The sequence below is a fragment of the Bubalus kerabau genome, chromosome 16 (genome assembly GCF_029407905.1).
Source record: "Bubalus kerabau isolate K-KA32 ecotype Philippines breed swamp buffalo chromosome 16, PCC_UOA_SB_1v2, whole genome shotgun sequence".
Taxonomy (NCBI): Eukaryota; Metazoa; Chordata; class Mammalia; order Artiodactyla; family Bovidae; genus Bubalus; species Bubalus kerabau.
The window spans coordinates 75,008,005-75,027,639 of NC_073639.1; the positions used below are offsets into that span (position 1 = coordinate 75,008,005).

Here is a 19,635-nt window from a genome sequence, read left to right on the forward strand (position 1 = left end):
ATCTCTGGGAACAAAGCCACCCTCACCATCACGGGGGCCCAGCCCGAGGACGAGGCTGACTATCCCTGCTCGCTGTGCCGGGCAGTGGTAGTTACAGCTGCACAGTGAGGGGAGCCCATGGGGAAGCGCTACTAAAACCTGCCCATGTGCTCGGAGGGTCAGCCTTTAGAGGCAGGAGAGGCAGGAGACCGTGGAAGTGGTCAGCACCCCTGTGGGGAAGGAGGCTGCGGATCCATCTCCTGTCCCGTGGTACACGGCCCCGTGCCTCTTGCAGTCTCTCCCCGGGTGTGTCCAGGTCTCCAAGAGGACCCCTCAGCCCATAATGAGGGGGCTCAGGTGCCCATTTTGTAAACAACATTGAGACTCAGAGACCCCAGCACAGCCAGCATGACCCTTCTTGTTCTAAGAGTTTTAAGAGACATACTCAATTTCATTAACTTGATGATGCAGAATGAAGTAATACCTAAACATTTCTGTACATGTGTACAATAGTCTGATCCACAAAACACGTGCTGATCTGTTTATACACCACGTGCTCCCAGTCATCACACTGAAGCTAATCATGGAAAAGAAGCTTTGAAAGCCTGCAAGTCTGATACTGTCCCAGACAGCTCCTGCTCTCTGAAAGTCTTTTCCCAGACTTCTAGGCTTTTTAAATTTTTCTTCAATTAATCAACCTGACATAGTTTTAATATTTTAAAATGCCATATTAAATGTCTATGAATTTTATTGATGACCATATTGGTAGATTTTTAAATGTATATATACATGTATATATATATGTATGTACATATGTATGTATATTTAATTTTGGAAAGTGTTGCTCCCTGAAAAGCTGGACAGTCGGTGTCTATCACTACCTGTGCTCATAGCACAGGGCATGGCTGTGTATGTTCCTGGGCTGATAGTGAGCCGGCATCGGCCCCCGCCCAGCACCACTTCCACCAAGAGATGAAGTCTGTGGGGATTATAAGGGGCGCTGTGGGTCTCCCCAGGTTCTGCACTGTGGGCAGCCCCTGCTGTGTCAGCCCCGCCCCCACCAACTACTAGGTCTGGCTGAATGGGTCTCTGTGTGTGATGGGCACTCAGCAGGGTGTCCTCTCTGGCCTGGGCTGGGTCCCTGCTCACAGGTCACTGTGGATTCTGGGAGATGCTTCCTCCTGGTCCCTCCTGGGAGGCAAACTCTAAGTCTCCCTGCCTCACCCCGATTCGCTAAACTCACCCATCAAAGAGGGGACTTGAAAGAGTTTGTGTCTGTGCCTTGGGTAACCAGCAACCACAACACCACAACAGGACTGAAACCTTGGCTCTTGAAAGAGTGGCCATCCCCGGGCCTGCTCTAAGCTGCTCTACGTGGGTTTGGCCCCACATGGGGGATGGAAGGACGTGTGTCCTCGCCCTGGTGGAGGAGACCCAGGATGGGGAGGCTGGAGCCCTGAGTGCAGATCTGGGCTCAGAACAGCAGCAGGAAGGGCTGAGTGGCCAGCACTCCAGCCGTGAGCAATCCTGACTCTGAGATCAGCTCAGCCAGGGTGGGTGAAGGGGAGGCTATGGGCACAGGGGCCCCTCTGTGGAAGGGCAGGCAGGCCCTGGATGCAGTGGGGGAGCTTTGAGGGCACCCCAGTGAATGAGGGAGGTGCAGAGTGTGGTGGTGGCACAGCCCGTGATGTCACTTCCCCAGGGCCCACCGTCTCCAGGGCCCCTCTCCGGGGAGAAGAGCTTTTTGCGAGATCCCGCCTGTTGAGAAAGAGGGAAGTGTCATCGCGTCCCCCAGTGTCCGTCCTCAGTGCCCTGGCGCCTGGTCCTGAGTGTGCGTGATGGAGGGGTGTGTGTGTGTGTGCCTGTGTGTGTGAGATGGAGGGGTGTGTATGTGTGTGATAGCGGTGTGTATGTGTGAGATGTAGGTGTGTGTGTGCGTGTGTGTGTGTGTGATGGAGGGGTGTGTGTGTGTGATAGCAGTGTGTGTACGTTTGTGTAATGGAGGTGTGTGTGTGTGTGTATGTGTGATGCAGGTGTGTGTGTGTGTGTGTGATAGCGGGGGGTGTTGTGTATGTGTGATAGCGGTGTGTATGTGTGTGTGTGTGATAGCAGAGTGTGTGTGTATGTGTGCATGTGTGTAATGGAGGGGTGTGTGTGTGTGTGATGGAGGGGTGTGTGTGTGATGGAGAGGTGTGTTTGTGTGTGTGTGTGTTAGTGGGATGTGTGTGTGTATGTGTGTGTGTGATAGCGGGATGTGTGTGTGTGTGTGTGTGTGTGATGGAGGTAGGTGTGGAGCAGGAAGGGCTGGAGGAGTGTCAGGATCACAGCCTTTCCTTTGGGGAGAAGGAACAATCTGGGGGCCGCAGGCAAGGCTTCCTCTGTGTTTCCCTAGTGCCTCAGAGGCTCAGAAAGAACTGGCCCACAGTTGACCCCTAAATATATCCTTTGGATTTGGTGTAAATTCCTGCTCTCTGATCCTCCGGAAGCTGAGCAGGCCTCCCTGTGGGCTTGCTGTGGGCATCGCTGGCCACTCGCTGTGGATGCACCCTCCACCACCCACCCTCACTGTCAGCCTCGTCTGAATTATTATCATTTCTCCCATTTCCCTGAACTGGACACGGTGACCCGAGAGACGAAACCAGTTCCTCAGGGGTATCCCAGCCGTGTTGACAACACTGGCTGGAGGCTCCATCCTTCTCTGACACCCACGTCCTCATTTTCACCAGGAGACACCAGGATGCAGAAAGTAAAGCAGTGTAACCCAGGACACAGAGAGTTTTGTAAAGGCCCCTCTGCCGTGTGTGCGAGGTCACACTTCATGTTCTGGCATTAGACTCATGAGTTACAGACACCCAGTCGCGGAGTCTGCAGCTGCTGTGGAAGGCAACCAGGAGCCAGACTCGGCGAGGAGCCGGCTGTGGAGGAGGCTGGGAGCGGCAGGAGGGTGGGGGCGGGGGCACGGGTCCACCCCGAGGGAGCCCTGAGCAGGCTTCAACCTCGGTGAGGGCGAAAGACCTGGGCTCAATTGAGCAGTTCCTTCTCCTGCTCCCCCAGGAAATGCTGCCGCAGAAGTGATGACAAAGATGGGGTGGGAGCGGGGCCTCGAGGCCCCAGGACCCGCCCTCAGAGCTTCTCAGCCTGAGTCTTCATCTCTGCCCAGTGACCACGAACATCTTTTTAATGGGGCCTGGTTTTCTGCTCCTGAACGTGGAGTGGCTCCTCTCGGACCTCCTGTGCCCACGCAGCCACTGCTTCTTTTTTGGGTGTTAGTTCTAAAAGGTCTTGTAGGTCTTCATAGAACCATTCAACTTCAGCTCCTTCAGAGTTACTGGTTGGGGCATAGACTTGGATTACTGTCATATTGAATGGTTTGCCTTGGAAATGAACAGAGATCATTATGTCATTTTTGAGATTACATCCAAGTATTGCATTTAGGACTCCTGTTGACCATGATGGCTACTCCATTTCTTCTAAGGGATTCCTGCCTGCAGTAGTAGATATAACGGTCATCTGAGTTAAATTCACCCATTCCAGTCCATTTTAGTTTGCTGATTCCTAGAATGTCGACGTTCACTCTTGCCATCCCCTGTTTGACTACTTCCAATTTGCCTTGGTTCTTGGAGCTAACAGTCCAGGTTCCTATGCAATATTGCTCTTTACAGCATCGGACCTTGCTTCTATCACCAGTCACATTCACAACTGGGTATTGTTTTTGCTTTGGCTCCATCCCTTCATTCTTTCTGGAGTTATTTCTCCACTGATCTCCAGTAGCATATTGGGCACCTACCGACCTGGGGAGTTCCTCTTTCAGTATCCTATCATTTTGCCTTTTCATACTGTTCATGGGGTTCTCAAGGCAAGAATACTGAAGTGGTTGGCCATTCCCTTCTCCAATGGACCACATTCTGTCAGACCTCTCCACCATGACCCGCCCATCTTGGGTGGCCCCACAGGGCATGGTGTAGTTTCATTGAGTTAGACTAGGCTGTGGTCCATGTGATTAGATTGACTAGTTTTCTGTGATTATGGTTTCAGTGCGTCTGCCCTCTGATGCCCTCTTGCAACATTTACCGTCTTACTTGGGTTTCTCTTACCTTGGACGAGGGGCATCTCCTCACCGCCGCCCCTCTTGAGAACCTATATGCAGGTCAGGAAGCAACAGTTAGAACCGGACATGGAACAACAGACTGGTTCCAAATAGGAAAAGGAGTACATCAAGGCTGTAAATTGTCACCCTGCTTATTTAACTTATATGCAGAGTACATCATGAGAAACGCTGGGCTGGAAGAAGCACAAGCTGGAATCAAGATTGCTGGGAGAAATTTCAATAACCTCAGATATGCAGATGACACCACCCTTATGGCAGAAAGTGAAGAGGAACTCAAAAGCCTCTTGAGGAAAGTGAAAGAGAAGAGTGAAAAAGTTGGCTTTAAGCTCAACATTCACAAAAGGAAGATCACGGCATCTGGTGCCATCAGTTCATGGGAAATAGATGGGGAAACAGTGTCAGACTTTATTTTGGGGGGCTCCCAAATCACTGCAGATGGTGATTGCAGCCATAAAATTAAAAGACGCTTACTCCTTGGAAAGGAAAGACCAACCTAGATAGCATATTCAAAAGCAGAGACATTACTTTGCCAACAAAGGTCTGTCTAGTTAAGGCTATGCTTTTTCCAGTGGTCATGTATGGATTTGAGAGTTAGACTGTGAAGAAAGCTGCTGCTACTGCTGCTGCTAAGTCGCTTCAGTCGTGTCTGACTCTGTGCAACCCCATAGACATCAGCCCATCAGGCTCCCCCGTCCCTGGGATTCTCAAGGCAAGAACACTGGAGTGGGTTGCCATTGCCTTCTCCAATGCATGAAAGTGAAGAGTGAAAGTGAAGTCGCTCAGTCATGTCCAACTCTTTGTGATCCCTTGAACTGCAGCCTACCAGTCTCCTCCGTCCATGGAATTTTCCAGGCAAGAGTACTGGAGTAGGGTGTCATTGCCTTCTCTGGAAGAAAGCTGAGCGCCAAAGAATTGATGCTTTTGCACTGTGGTGTAGAAGAAGACTCTTGAGAGTCCCTAGGACTGCAAGGAGATCCAACCAGTCCATTCTAAAGGAAATCAGTCTTGGGTGTTCTTTGGAAGGAATGATGCTAAAGCTGAAACTCCAGTAATTTGGCCACTTCATGCAAAGAGTTGACTCATTGGAAAAGACCCTGACGCTGGGAGGGATTGGGGGCAGGAGGAGAAGGGGACGACAGAGGATGAGATGGCTGGATGGCATCGCCGACTCAATGGACATGAGTTTGAGTGAACTCCGGGAGTTGGTGATGGACAGGGAAGTCTGGCGTGCTGCGATTCATGGGGTCACAAAGAATCGGACACGACTGAGCGACTGAACTGAACTGAACTGACGTTCTGCTCCTGAGAATCTGAACACAGGAACTCAGTGTCCATGCTGCCTGGAGCTTCCTGAGTTAGCTTACTGCATATCCCAGAGGGCGGGGATGTCCCTTCACTTCTGCCCTGAGTGATGTTCCCTCACTCCTAGTCCTCCTTGGGTGGTCCCCTCTTCTCCTTACCCTGACGGGGGCGCTAAGCACCAAGGCTGAGCCTGGAGGCTGGGGCCTGATCCGGGTTCTTGGGGGCGGGGCCTGCAGCCCAGGTGGGAGGAGCCTGGCTCCCTCTGGGGTCCTGGCATCTCCCCTCCCAGTGGAGCAGCCCGTCATGGGAGAGCAGAGGCCGTTGGAGGCCCTCTCTGAAGGAGCTGAGGCTGTGCTTCCAGCTGGAGAACCACACCCTCTGGGCCCCTGGCAGGTGCCCTGTGCCCCAGGCTCTCTGGGGTCCTTGAGGAGTCCCTGACCAGGCCAGACCAGCCCCACCCACAACAGCCCGACACCCAGCAGGTGGAAGACTCAGAGGACAAGGCAGGAGGGGCAGTTATGGGAGGGACCGATTTGCATGGCGACCTTGCCTCCCCAGGCTGTGGGAGGGATAAAGGAGCCCAGAGGGGCTGTGTCTGCTGAGAGACTAGAAGGAGGGGCTCAGGGAGCACCCCCACCATGGCCTGGACCCCTGTCCTCCTCAGCCTCCTCGCCTACTGCCCAGGTCACTGGATCCTCGGGGTTTGGGGACGTAGCCCCAGTGGCACCCAGGGCTCTGTTCTTCACCACTGGGGCCCAGGCAGTGCTGTGGGACCCAGTGCCACCGTCCCTGTGTCTTTCTTTCCTTTCCACAGGGTCCTGGGCACAATCCGGGCTGACCCAGGAGGCCTCCGTGTCACGGTCACTGGGTCAGTCGGTCACCCTCACCTGCACTGGGAGCAGCAACAACGTTGGATTCTACGGCACGGGCTGGTTTTAACACCGCCCAGGTGCTGTCCCCAGAACCGTGATGCGGGGAAGTTCTCGGGCCTCAGGCTTCCCAGCCCGGCTCTCGAGCTCCGTTCTGGCTCCACCGCCTCGCTGAGCATCTCTGGGCTGCAGGCTGAGGACGAGGCTGACTATTACTGTTCCTCATGGGTGCACAGCCTCAGTGCTCCCGCGGTGCCCAGGGCTGTGGGGAAGAGTGACAAAAACCTCCTGCTGGCTGATGGCTCTTTGTGATGACGGGTGTCCAACAGCAGTGGGAGGACTGGGTTCTCTGTTATTTCTTCCTCCCCACACTGGAGGGTCTGGAGCTGGGGTCTCAGCACATCCTGTTCTGGGATCTGTCTGAGGGCCGCTTCCATGCTGGTCTCACGTCCACTCTGTGTCAGCTCCATGCTTCCCCTGAGAATCATGAGGTGAGAGACTGTCCCCCAGGCTCGCACCCTCTGTACCTGGGAATCATTGGCGTACACTTAACCACAGTGTGAAGAATCATTCACATCACTGGACACGAGGCTGACCTTTCATTTTGGTCCTGGGAAGCATTCTCTAAGCCCCAGGGATGTCCTGTCTGAGAGAAGGGTCTATGTCTGGTAACCTTGGACTGCTCAGATGGGGTTCAGGTAGGCAACTCTGGGTCAAGTACAATGGGGTCCTAAACATAGAGACAATAATTATAGATAATAATAATAAAGCAAATTTTTGAAAGTTATTAGTTCTTATCAATCCTGGTCTTGGGTGTGTTAAGATACTTTATATTAATACTGTTAGGTACGTAGAATAGGGAAAAGGAGTCCAAAATGGCAGTGGCTAAAAGGCAAGAAAGGGAAAAGCCCGCGAAAATAGGATAAAGGAAGGTCCGAGAACCAGAGTGAAGACTTCAGGTAGAAGAAACAGCACTCCTGGCTAAGCTCAATTTGCATAGGGCAGGCCCAGGTGGAGGAAAAAACATATAAAAGCAGGAGCCAAAGCGCTTTCCCTCTCTCTTTGTCTCCCACGTGCATGCGCTCTTTCTCTCTTTCTCCCTCCCCCACGCTCCTCCACTCTCTTCTCTTGGAGTCTTTGGGTTGGCATGCCCTCACACTTCAAGGATGGATTCTCCTGCTATCTTCTAAATAAAATACAACTGTAACACTGATTTGCCTAAGAGCTACAACACGGTTTGTCTAAGACCCGAGAGCTGTGACGTGCCGAGGGCTTTAATGTCCGTCGCTCCAAATCTTTGTTGTGACGAGACAAAGAACCAAGGGACATACACTCGCATGACATAAAGATCTCAAAAATTTTGAGATTTTAAGCTGTTTGTTTGGGGTAATTTGTTATGCAGCAGTAGTTCATTAATGCACTGCCAACTTTGGGTGATGTCTTTATCCAGGGGCGCCTGTCCATTTGGTCCAATTTTAGCCAGAATCTGCTAAGTCAGTTTAGAAAAAATACCCCACCCTTGATCCGACCACCCTCAGTATCAGCTCAAATTCCTTGTCACTCACCTCACTATCTTAGCCTTGCCTAGCCTCAGCAACGATCCTCTCAGTTGAGCCAGAACCCACCCTCACCCTTATGGTCCTCTGAGTAAGTTTCCACCCACTGACACCAACCCTGTTGCTGTTCATTGCTTTTCAGTCTCCCAGCCTCTCTTTGCAACCCCATGGACCCACCCTGTCCTTAGCTGTAAATCTCAGCTGTGTCCCTGCTGGAGTCAGACTTAAGCTCAATCTCTCTCCCCGATTATAAGACCCCACTGTAGTACTCTTACCTTGAATAAAGTTTTTCTTACCACCTTGTGTTCAGTTCGGGCTTCCCTGGTGGCTCAGCGGTTAAAGCATCTGCCTGGAATGCGGGAGACCCGGGTTCAATCCCTGGGTCGGGAAGATCCCCTGCAGAAGGAAATGGCAACCCACTCCAGTACTCTTGCCTGGAAAATCCCATGGATGGAGGAGCCTGGTAGGCTGCAGTCCATGGGGTCGCTGGGAGTCGGACATGACTGAGAGACTTCACTTTCACTTTTCACTTTCATGCATTGGAGTCGGAAATGGCAACCTGCTCCGGTGTTCTTGCCTGGAGAATCCCAGGGACGGTGGAGCCTGATGGGCTGCCATCTAAGGGGTCGCAGAGAGTCAGACATGACTGAAGCGACTTAGCAGAAGCAGCATGATGGTCCTGAGCTCAGAGGGACACAGAAGGAGCATCTGGCCTGGTGCTAAAGAGGGGACAGCACACAGAGCAGGGGGCGAGATCTGTCCTTGAGGGCTCTGCTCTCCAGGTCACAGGATGTGTGTCTGGGCCTGGACAAGGCACGGGAGGCGCTTGGGGTCCATTCCTGAAGGTGGGTAGTGGGAGGCAAAGCTGGGCCCCTGAAAGAGCTCCCTGACAAGGCCTGGTTGCCTCTGCTCTGGGCTCCGAGCTGTGACTGCCCACTCCTGAGACCTACAGAACCCAGCTCTGGCAACCCTCTGGCCGCCCTCAGGCATAGAGACCCGGCCCAGCACCCAGGAGGGTCAGTGTGATGCACGGGATCCTTTGCATGAAAGTGTTAAGTAGGTAGAATAGGGAAAAGGAGTCCAAAATGGTGGTGGCTAAAAGACAAGGAGAAGTTCATTAATGCACTGAAGGGGACGACAGAGGATGAGATGGCTGGATGGCATCACTGACTTGATGGACGTGAGGCTGAGTGAACTCCGGGAGTTGGTGATGGACAGGGAGGCCTGGCGTGCTGTGATTCATGGGGTCACAAAGAGTCGGACACGACTGAGCTACTGAACTGAACTGAAAAGACAAGGAAGGTCAAAGGAAGGTCCAAGGACCAGAGTTAAGACTCCAGGCAGAACAAACAGCACTCCTGGCTAAGCCCAATTTGCATAGGGCAGGCCCAGGTGGAGGAAAAACATAAAAGGAGGAGCCAAAGCGCTTTCTCACGGACTCTCTCCTGCGTGCGTGTGCGCGCTCTCTCTCTCACTTTCTCTCTCCTGCTATCTTCTGAATAAAATAGAGGTGTAACACTGATTTGCCTAGGAGCTATAACACGATTTGTCCAAGACCTGAGAGCTGTGATGTGCTGAGGGCTTTAATGTCTTTCACTCCAAATCTTTGTTGTGACGAGACAAAGAACCGAGGGACATACACTCGCCTGACATCTAAGGTTCCATGACTCGGGTTTAACCTGGTTGAAACAACCTTCGCGCGGAAGAGGCCAAGCACAGCAGGAGCCCAACTCAGGGAAGCTCCCGCGATAGAAGCAGAAGGCGAAGAAACCCAGCGCAGGGGAAGGCCCATCGTGCTGGAAACCGGGACAGCGAAAAACGAACTCAGCAGAAAGCTCACATGGCCCAGTCTCAGGTTCCAGAAGACCTCCGGTTAAGGTAAGAGGTTCTCGCTGCTATGCCTGGAGGGACCTTTACAATCTCTCATTTCTTGTTTCCTCAACCTCCCGATAACAGGCGGGCGGCAGGGGGCACAATTGAGGGACTCTGGAGAGGCTACTCCTCAGCAAGTCCCAAAGGCTCTATCTGCTGAGCCCCAGTAGCTGTTACACAAGCCGGTGGGGGTTCTTCTGTCCTTTCTCTTCTCTGTGCCAAGGATCAGACCAATGAAACTGTGAGCACCGGTCTGATATTTAGCAAAATTTCCGGCGGGCTGTGAAGCGGATTCCTTGGCACGTTTTCCCCACAGCTTTTTCCTCCTGTCCTTCAGCTCTCTCCTGGGACTCAAGCCCGGCCAAAACTAATGAAACTCAGGCTCTGATGTCTCATTGCAAAAATTCATTGAGAGACAAAGTGATAAGAGGTGGATTTGTTAGGATCCAAAGAGAAGCCACTCTTCAGGGTGTGAACCATTGCCGAGGGCAAGGGGCTGGGGCCAAGGTATTAGGCCTGGCTAGGTTTTGTGAAGGGATGGAATTCCTATGCTAATAAGTGAGAGGATCATCCCAGCCATTGGGGAACCTGTGACCTTGTGCCTTGGAGCTGTCCTGCCACCTCTGGGTGTGTCTTGGCTTGTAGATTGGGGATTAAGGTTTACTTGAATGGCATCACTGACTGGATGGATGTGAGTCTCAGTGAACTCTGGGAGTTGGTGATGGACAGGGAGGCCTGGCATGCTATGATTCATGGGGTCGCAAAGAGTCGGACACGACTGAGCGACTGATCTGATCTGAATTTGACTTGTCATCTTGGACCCAATTGATTTTAATTGGTTTACATTATACCCTTGTGCTATGCCATTCTTTCAAAGGTTGTGCTCTGCCCGCTTCCCTCCCGTTTCATCCTCTTTTCCTGAGCCCCATCCAGACCCACAAGGTTGCCTCTACAATCTTCTGGAGAGACAACCAGAACATAGCTGGCCTTGGGAGGGAAATACTCTATAATATCCAACCCCCTAATCCTACCCAGCACTGGTCACACTGGAGATCTTGGGGGCGCCCAAACTCCAGACTGGGGGGTCCCAGGAGGTCATCACGCCTTGACCTGCCTAGGGATCGGTCTTTGAAAGGTTGTCATGCCTCAACCTGCTCGGGGATCCTCTAGTCCCAGGGGTCCCAGGAGGTCGTCATGCCTCGACCTGCCCCGGGATTCGATCTCTAGGAGGCTGTCACGCCTCAGCCTGCCTGGGGGTCTGCACCCTGACCCGGGGACGCCTGGCTTTCAGGTTGCAACAGTACTAGGTAGGATGAACTTACAACATATCTATTCCCATCCACGGTGGGCAAACTAGCAATGAGTTACAAACCCCTTAATTCTACCCAGCAGTCGTCACACTGGAGATCTTGGGGACGCCCAAACTTCAGTCCGGGGGGTCCCAGGAGGTCATCACGCCTTGACCTGCCTAGGGATCGGTCTTCGAAAGGTTGTCACGCCTCAACCTGCTCGGGGATCCACCAGTCCCAGGGGTCCCAGGAGGTCGTCACGCCTCGACCTGCCCAGGGAACCAAATCTCGGGAGGCCATCACACCTCGACCTGCCGGGGGATTCGATCTCTAGGAGGCTGTCACGCCTCAGCCTGCCTGGGGATCTTCACCCTGACCCGGGGATGCCTGGCTCTCAGGTTGCAACAGTTCTGGGTAGTATAAGCTTCAGAAAGACTCACCCCTAAGGAAGCCCACCCGTAAAAATAGAAAGAGGTACTCTCTTCCAGATGGGAAATAACCCATCCACTTCCCGGCAGACGCCCTTGAGATGCATCCTTGATAACTGGAAGCTGTTCGACCCTCTAGCTCTAAGGAGAAGTCGTTTGAAACTCTTTTGTGCCACTGCGTGGCCACAGTATCCACTGGGGGACGAGGAACACTGGCCTGAGGATGGAACTTTAAATTATAATACCATCCTGCAATTAGAATTATTCTGCAAAAGACAAGGGAAATGGACAGAGATCCCCTATGTCCAAATTTTCTTCCGACTAAGAGATATGAAGGAACTCTGTCTTAAGTATGGGATTGTAGTATGCCCTAAAAGTGAGCCCACTAGGAAAATGGTGTTAGGCACAGGCAACCAAGAAAAGGAACCCCCTCGTGAAGGCTCACCTCCCACAGATCCCAAGTTGCCTGGTGCTCCTTCCTCGTTCCCAAACGTGCCCCTATATCCAGGAGCACCTCCTCCACAAAAGCCAGCTCGAGTATGTCCCTTAGTTGAAACTGGAGGAGAATTCGGACCAACCCGGGTCCATAAGCTCTTCTCCCTCTTAGAACTAAGGCAGACCAAACAAGACCTGGGAAGCTATACAGATGACCCAGGGAAATATATAGATACATTCCAACAGATTACCTTGGCCTTTGACTTGACGTGGAAAGACATCATGTTCATATTTAGTCAAACTTTATCTGATCCTGAACATACCAGGGTCTTAAAGGAAGCCCGGAGGTATGCAACAGGGCTCCACATGTCCAGTGATAGATACCCAGTAGGGGAAACTGCAGTCCCCTCCTATGATCCTAATTGGAGTTATAATGACCCTGAGCACATCTGGGAAAGAGATCATTTTCTAATCTGTGTGAAGGCAGGACTGAAAGCAGCCCAACAAAAAGTAATTAGCTATGCCCGGGTCTCAGCAATAACTCAGGAGCCCAATGAGAACCCCATTGCCTTTCTGGAGGGGCTAAAAGAGGCACTCCAAAAGTTTACCAACCTGGACTTAGACTATTACGAGGGACAGGTGATTTTAAAGGACAAATTCCTGTCCCAGTGTGCATCAGATATCAGAATTAAGTCACAGCAGCTACAACAGCAGGACCCTGCTGCCTCTTTAGATGAGACGGTCCAGACAGCCACCAATATCTTTGATAACGGAGAACAGGAGAAGGAGGCCAAGGCCCAGGAGAAGGAGAGAAAGAGACAAGGCATGCCCAGATGCTGGCCGCCCTCCAGAGAAGCCCTATGGCAAACCCCGAGTCCTTGAAGGACAAGGCACGAGATAAATGCCTGATCTGTAAACAGGCGGGGCTTTGGGCCAAAGAGTGTCCAAACCGTGACAAGTCTCCTAGAACGCCTTGCCATAAATGCCATCAACGGGGACTCTGGGCGGCACTCTGCCCTCGGGACCCAAGAGCCTCAAGGTCAAGCGCCAAGCCTACCCTCACGATGGTTCAAGAGGACTGAAGTGGCCCACTCCAGCCAGCCCGCCTGTCACGGATAACCATCACGAGGCTGGAGCCAAGGGTGCAACTGGATGTGGCAGGTAGGTCCGAGAATTTCTTGGTTGACACAGGGGCTACCTACTCTGTCTTGATCTCCTACTCCGGAGCCTTCTCCTCCCAAATCTGTACTATTTTGGGTGCTACAGGAAAAGCAACTACTAAAAGATTCACCCTAGCCCTTCTTTGTTGCTGGGATGGATAAATATTTTCCCACCAGTTTCTGGTGGTCCCTGAGCGTTCTACCCGCTTATTGGGAAGAGATATACTCACTAAACTGGGGACCACTCTTGTGATGGGAAGTTTTTCAGCCCCCAGAGCTCTACAGCTCCTGGTTACTACTGAAGAACCCATTACACCTTCAATAGAGAGGGATCAAAAACTATGGGAAGACAAAATTAACCCCCAGGTGTGGGACCAGGGGATTCCTGGACGAGCCCACCAAGCTGAACCAGTCATCATTGTTCTCTGAGATCCCACTCGCTTTCCTAACCAGAAACAATACCCTCTCCAAAGAGAGGGTCGGGAGGGACTACAGCCTTTAATAAATAAATTCCTTGCTTGTGGGCTATTGGTCCCCACCAGTTCGCCATGTAACACCCCAGTCCTCTCAGTAAAGAAAAAAAGACAGAACCTGGTGAATGGTTCAAGATCTCTGGATCATAAATGAAGCTGTAGTCCCCCTCCATCCCACAGTACCCAATCCCTATGCAATCTTGGGAGAAATCCCACCCAGTGCCAAGTGGTTTAGTCTTGGATCTCAAAGATGCATTTTTTTTGCATACCACTGGCTAAAGAATCCCAATAACTTTTTGCCTTTGAGTGTGAAGCCCCAGGAGAAAAACACCAACAGATGACTTGAACAGTATTACATCAGGGGTTCAGAGATAGCCCCCACCTGTTTGGACAGGCCCTTAGCCGGGATCTCCTAGATCTGGACCTGGGATCTAATGGGAAAATATTACAATACGTAGATGACCTACTAATCTGCTCTCCAGGTGAGAAAAGTGCCCAATAACATGCAATTCAGGTCCTAAACTTCTTGGCAGGAAGGGGATATAAAATCTCCCGCGCTAAAGCACAGATGGTCGAGACAAAGGTCATTTACCTAGGAGTTCAGATTACACACGGGTCCAGGAGGCTGTCCTTGATCGGGTACAAGGAATCCTCCAGTTGCCATCCCCCACGAGTCAAAAACAATTGCGAGCTTTCCTGGGGCTAACTGGTTATTGTAGAATCTGGATACCCAATTATGGTCTAATTGCCCAGCCTTTATATGAAAGCTTAAAGGGACGAGATGATTCAATCCCACTGATGTGGGGAACTCCTCAAAAGGAGGCAGAGGCTACACTAAAACGGGCCTTAACTCAGGCACCTGCCTTGAGGTTGCCAGACCCGGAAAAAGCATTCCAACTGTATGTCCATGAAAGAGAGGGAATAGCCTTGGGAGTGTGAACTCAAAGGTTGGGATCTGAGCCCCAGCCTGTAGCTTACTTATCCAAGAGGCTTGATCCAACTTCCCGAGGTTGGCCCCCCTGCCTTCGAAATCCTGCAGCTATTGCAATCATGATAGAAGATGCTTTAAAACTCTCCTTTGGGGGCAAACTAATTATTTTTACCAGCCACCAAGTAAAACAACTCCTAAATGGGGGATGCCATTTATGGATGTCTGATCAAAGAATCCTCAGATATCAAGTAATGCTGATGGAAAACCCAGGCCTCACTATATCCCCTTGTGAGGTTCTTAACCCAGCCACCCTCCTCCCTACCCCCGAGGGCTCTCTCCCCTTTCACTCTTGTCTAGAAACCTTGGACCACTGGACAAAACCCCGAGAGGGATTGTCAGAAGATCTCCTGACCAATCCTGAGGAAATCTGGTACACTGATGGAAGCAGCTTTGTCTTGGATGGAAAAAGAAGAGCAGGGTATGCAGCAGTCTCCAATTTTGAGACCATAGAGGCTAAGCCTCTGCCACCAGGTACTTCCGCCCAATTAGCTGAGTTCATAGCCCTGACTGGAGCTTTAGAGCTGGGAACAGGAAAAAGAATAGCCATTTACACTGACTCCAAGTATGCCTTTCTGGTGCTACATGCCCATGCGGCTATTTGGAAAGAAAGGGGCCACTTGACCACCCGAGGGCCCCCAATCAAATTTGGTGATCAGATTCTTCGACTCTTGGAGGCAGTCCATCTGCCCACTGAGGTTTCAGTCTCCCACTGTAAAGGACACCAAAAAGGGAGCACGGAAGCTGCACGAGGGAACCAAGCAGCTTATCAGGCAACTAGGAGAGCAGCATTACAGAACCATGACCTAATAGGGATTGCCACCTTAGTTCCACAGACTAATTTGCCAGAAACTCCTTCATTTGCACGAAAGGCCCCGCCCCCTCTCAGGGTATGAAGAGGGGAAGGAGCGGTGTGGGGACGCTCTGCCCAGCTGTGGGGCCACAGAAGGCAGGACGCCCTGACCGTGTCCACCATGGCCTGGTCCCCTCTGTGCCTCACGCTGGTTGCTCTCTGCACAGATGACTGGATGTGGGGACAGGGGAAGGGCCCTGGGAAGACTCACAGGCCCTGCTCCCTGCTCTCCTGTCAGGACCCCAGAGTCACCATGTCTGTCTCTCCCCCTTCCAGGACCCTGGGCCCAGGCTGTGCTGACTCAGCCACTCTCCGTGTCCGGGACTTTGGGTCAGAGGGTCACACTCTCCTGCACTGGAAGCAGCAGTTACATTGGGGTCTTTATGTGAGCTGGTACCAACAGCTCCCAGGAAAGGCCCCCGGAGTCCTGACCTATGAAAATAGCAAATGACCCTCAGGACTCCCAGATTGATTCTCTGGCTCCAAGTCTGGCAGCTCGGCCGCTCTGACCACCTCAGTTCAGTCTGAGGACGACACTGATTATTACTGTTTCTCATGGGCTGATGGATTGAAAGTTTGTACATTGCTTCAGGCCAGAGTGGAAGGAGACAAAAACTTGCTTCCCCCACAGCCATGGGGCTCCCAGGGCAAGGTGTCTGCCCCTCCCTTCCTGGAGTCCATGAGACCACGGAGCCCTGCTGTCTGGGTGTCCCCTGACTGCAGCTCAGCTGCCCCCTCAGCCCGACACCCGTCCTTAGGGCAGCGGCACACAAGGGGGTGGTCACCCGCCCCTGCAAGAAGGTCTGCTCACAGCAGTTGCCCCCAGCTCTCAGGTCAGAGTCAGCAGAACAGAGCAGGGGGGTCAGTGCCGCCCTTGCTGGGTCACTGGGCAGTGAATGCACATCCCTGAGCTTCCACCACAGAAGCATCTCCTGTTAAAGGAAAAGGAAATGGAACCCAGAGTTTCTACGAGCAATTTCCACACAGTCCAGGATCCAGTAAAAATTGTCACTTCTATCAGGAACCAGGAAACTAAGAATTGAAGGGAAGTGAGACGGCGTAGACAGCAATGCTGAGATGCCTCAGATGAGGAAATCAGGTGGCAGATATTTTTAGGGACAAATCCTCAAATCTGTTTGATGAGCAAATACAAACACTTTTGGGTCCAAAGGAGAAGGAGATAACTGGAAGGGGGGGAAAATGAATCATGAGAACAAGATAGTCAGAATCACTCGAAAATACAATGGGTGAAAATAAAAAAGAATTCTCTGTACAGTATCAAAGACATGTAATATTTATTATTTGATTCATTTATTTGTTCACTGACAAAGTATTTGGTGACAGAAAAAACAGGCAGCTCCTCCTTCCTCAAAGGCTTCCCAGTTTTCACGAGTGGTAAAGACCCACTTGCCAATGCAAGAGACATAAGAGATGTGGGTTCTATCCCTGGGGTGGGAAGATCCTCTGCAGCAAGAAACGGCAACCCACTCCAGTTTACTTGCCTGGAGAATCCTATGGACAGACGGGCCTGGTGGGCTACAGTCCATGGGGTTGCAAACGTAGCAAGACAGGATTCAGATCCAAGCAACTGAGCCTCAGCTTGCTCATCATGCCACCACCGTGAACGTTCCCCAAGTGCGTCACCAGGGGGCGCTGTGAACCTGCTCAGAGCTGGCAACCCTTCAACAAACCCACCTGAGGAGGCAATGGCACCCCACTTCAGTGCTCTTGCCTGGAAAATCCCATGGACAGAGGAGCCTGGTAGGCTGCAGTCCACGGGGTCTCGAAGAGTCGGACACCACTGAGCGACTTCACTTTCCCTTTTCACTTTCATGCGTTGGAGAAGGAAACGGCAACCCACTCCAGTGTTCTTGCCTGGAGAATCCCAGGGACGGGGAGCCTGGTGGGCTGCTGTCTATGGGGTCGCACAGAGTTGGACACGACTGAAGTGACTTAGCAGCAGCAACAACACACCGACGTGGTCCCCTGACCTGGTCCTGCCCCCGGGGTCAGCAGCCTGAGTTGGATGTGACAGCAGGTGCTTCCTCTCAGGGGACACTCAGAGCCGCGGCCCCCAGGCCTCCTCCTGGGAGTGAAGCTGCACACAGGGCTGAGCACCCAGAATTGGAGGGTGAAGGGGTCAGGTGGTCATCAGTCCCCACCCTCTTCCCAGAAACAGAGGAAGGGAGGAGCCCCCAGAGCCCACCCCGTGCACCCCTTCAGCTCTCTCAGCCTGCTCCCGCTCCTCCTCATCTCTTTGCTCAGAGCCTGCCCTCCCGCTCCGCTCATTCATGACTTTCCTCCCAATCCTGGGCCTCTCTCTTTCTACAGACCTACACTGTTGATCTCCATGGTCATGACCCAGCTCACTCTGTCAGAAGATCATGGACGTGTTTCCAGATCTTCCTGAACTGGACAGCCACTCCCTCGGCCCCTCCTTGAACCTCTCTAACCTTTCCTTCCCAAGAAGCCTCAGGTCTCTGGCTCTCAGGTGTGACCCCTACTCGTCCGCTCCCTGCTCCTCCCCAGGTGCCCCTCAATTCCCAGGGGATCTTGAATCCTTTGCAGAGATGATTTATTCCCTGAGACCTCACACTCCATCCTGTGTGCCCATCGAATGAGGAATCAGGAGGGGAGATAAACCCTGGTCCTGAGACCTGGAGATGATTCCTGGCTGAGGAGTGTCTGTGCTCAGCTGCTGTGGGACTGATTTTATGCACAGTGAGCCCGGGAGAAGCTGCTGGGACCCTGGGCTGGGAAAGCAGACCCTGTCCTGGGGCTCTGCCCCCAGGGCCGTGACTGCTGCTCTGTCTGGACCATGCCTAAGTCAGGTTTGATCCCCATGATCACGTCTGAGATTCCTGAGAACAACTGATCTGCCTTGTCATGTCCTGTCCCTCATCTCAGATCTGAGACCGACCCAAGGCTCTGATAACTCAGCCTGCCCTGTTTCACAGAGAGAACGTCCTGCTACGACATAAAATCCCCCAGTGGAGATGCCATACATGTCAGAAAGTCTTTAAAATTATCTTATTTAAAGAACAGAGGCTACAAGGAAAATTATGTTTTAGAAATAGTACCATGGGAATGCAGAATTAAAACAGAGAATTGGACACAGCTTAGTGACTTAGCAACAACATTTTCTTCAGTTAAATTTAGGCATCTATTTTAAGTGATGACCTTAGATTTTTAATTGAAAATCTCAAAATCACACATCCCCTGTGTAACACTCACATGCACTACAGGGTAAGCTACAGTTGGCTGCTGTTTTCTATCCAAATACATCCTGAAGGTATAATTTGAAGACCACTTTGGGGAAAGTTGACTCTAGAGCTCTATCACCAGGTCAGGATGTGTGCTTGGGCCAGGACACCAGGGGGCGCTCTGAGGCCTTTTCTGAGGATTGTGGGGTGGGGGTGGCGGTAGAGCAGAGACCAGCCCCCTGGTAATTTCTGATGCCTTAAGATCTGGATTTCCAGCTTTTACATCCCACACCCAACAACCCCCAGGAAACCCCATCCCTGAACATACACTGGGCTCCCTCAGGCACAGGAAGCTGAGCCAGGTCCCAGAGGTGATCAGAGCATTCTGGGGGTTGGGGGCGTCATTTGCATGAAAGGCCCCTCCCCCTCTCAGGGTATGAAGAGGGGAAGCAGTGTTGTGGGGACGCTCTGCTCAGCTGTGGGGCCACAGATGGCAGGACGCCCTGACATGTCCACCATGGCCTGGTGCCCTCTGCTCCTCACCCTGGTGGCTCTCTGCACAGGTCACTGGATGGGGGGACAGGGGAAGGACCCTGGGAAGACACACTGGCCCTGCTTCCTGCTCTTGTCTGGACCCCCGAGTCACCTTCTCTCTCTCCCTTCCAGGATCCTGGGCCCAGGCTGTGCTGACTCAGCCGTCCTCCGTGTCCGGGTCCCTGGGCCAGAGGGTCTCCATCACCTGCTCTGGAAGCAGCAGCAACGTTGGATATGGTAATTATGTTAGCTGGCACCAACAGATCCCAGGATCGGCCCCCAGAACCCTTATCTATGGTGGGACCAGTCGAGCCTCGGGGGTCCCCGACCGATTCTCCGGCTCCAGGTCTGGGAACACAGCGACTCTGACCATCAGCTCGCTCCAGCCTGAGGACGAGGGGGATTATTACTGTTCATCTTATGGCAGTAGTAGCAGTATTGGCACAGTGCTCCAGGCCAGGGGGGAAGTGAGACAAAAACCTGCTCTCCCCCAAGTCATGGGCCTCCTGGGGCTGAAGCATCTTCTGCCAAAGCAACCACTTCTGTTCTCTGTTTGATTTAAAACTGGGTTCTGAGCCCCACAACA

The 19,635-nt window shown here is 52.3% G+C and overlaps 1 gene segment (V, D, J or C); it reads left to right on the plus strand.

Annotated features, from left to right (window-relative positions):
* The window catches only part of LOC129629599 (immunoglobulin lambda variable 1-40-like), a 52,131-nt gene extending 32,496 nt beyond the window's left edge, over positions 1 to 19,635 (plus strand). Inside the window, 1 exon segment of the V gene segment in view lies at positions 19,396 to 19,635. Within this exon segment, the coding sequence occupies positions 19,396 to 19,606 (211 nt within the window).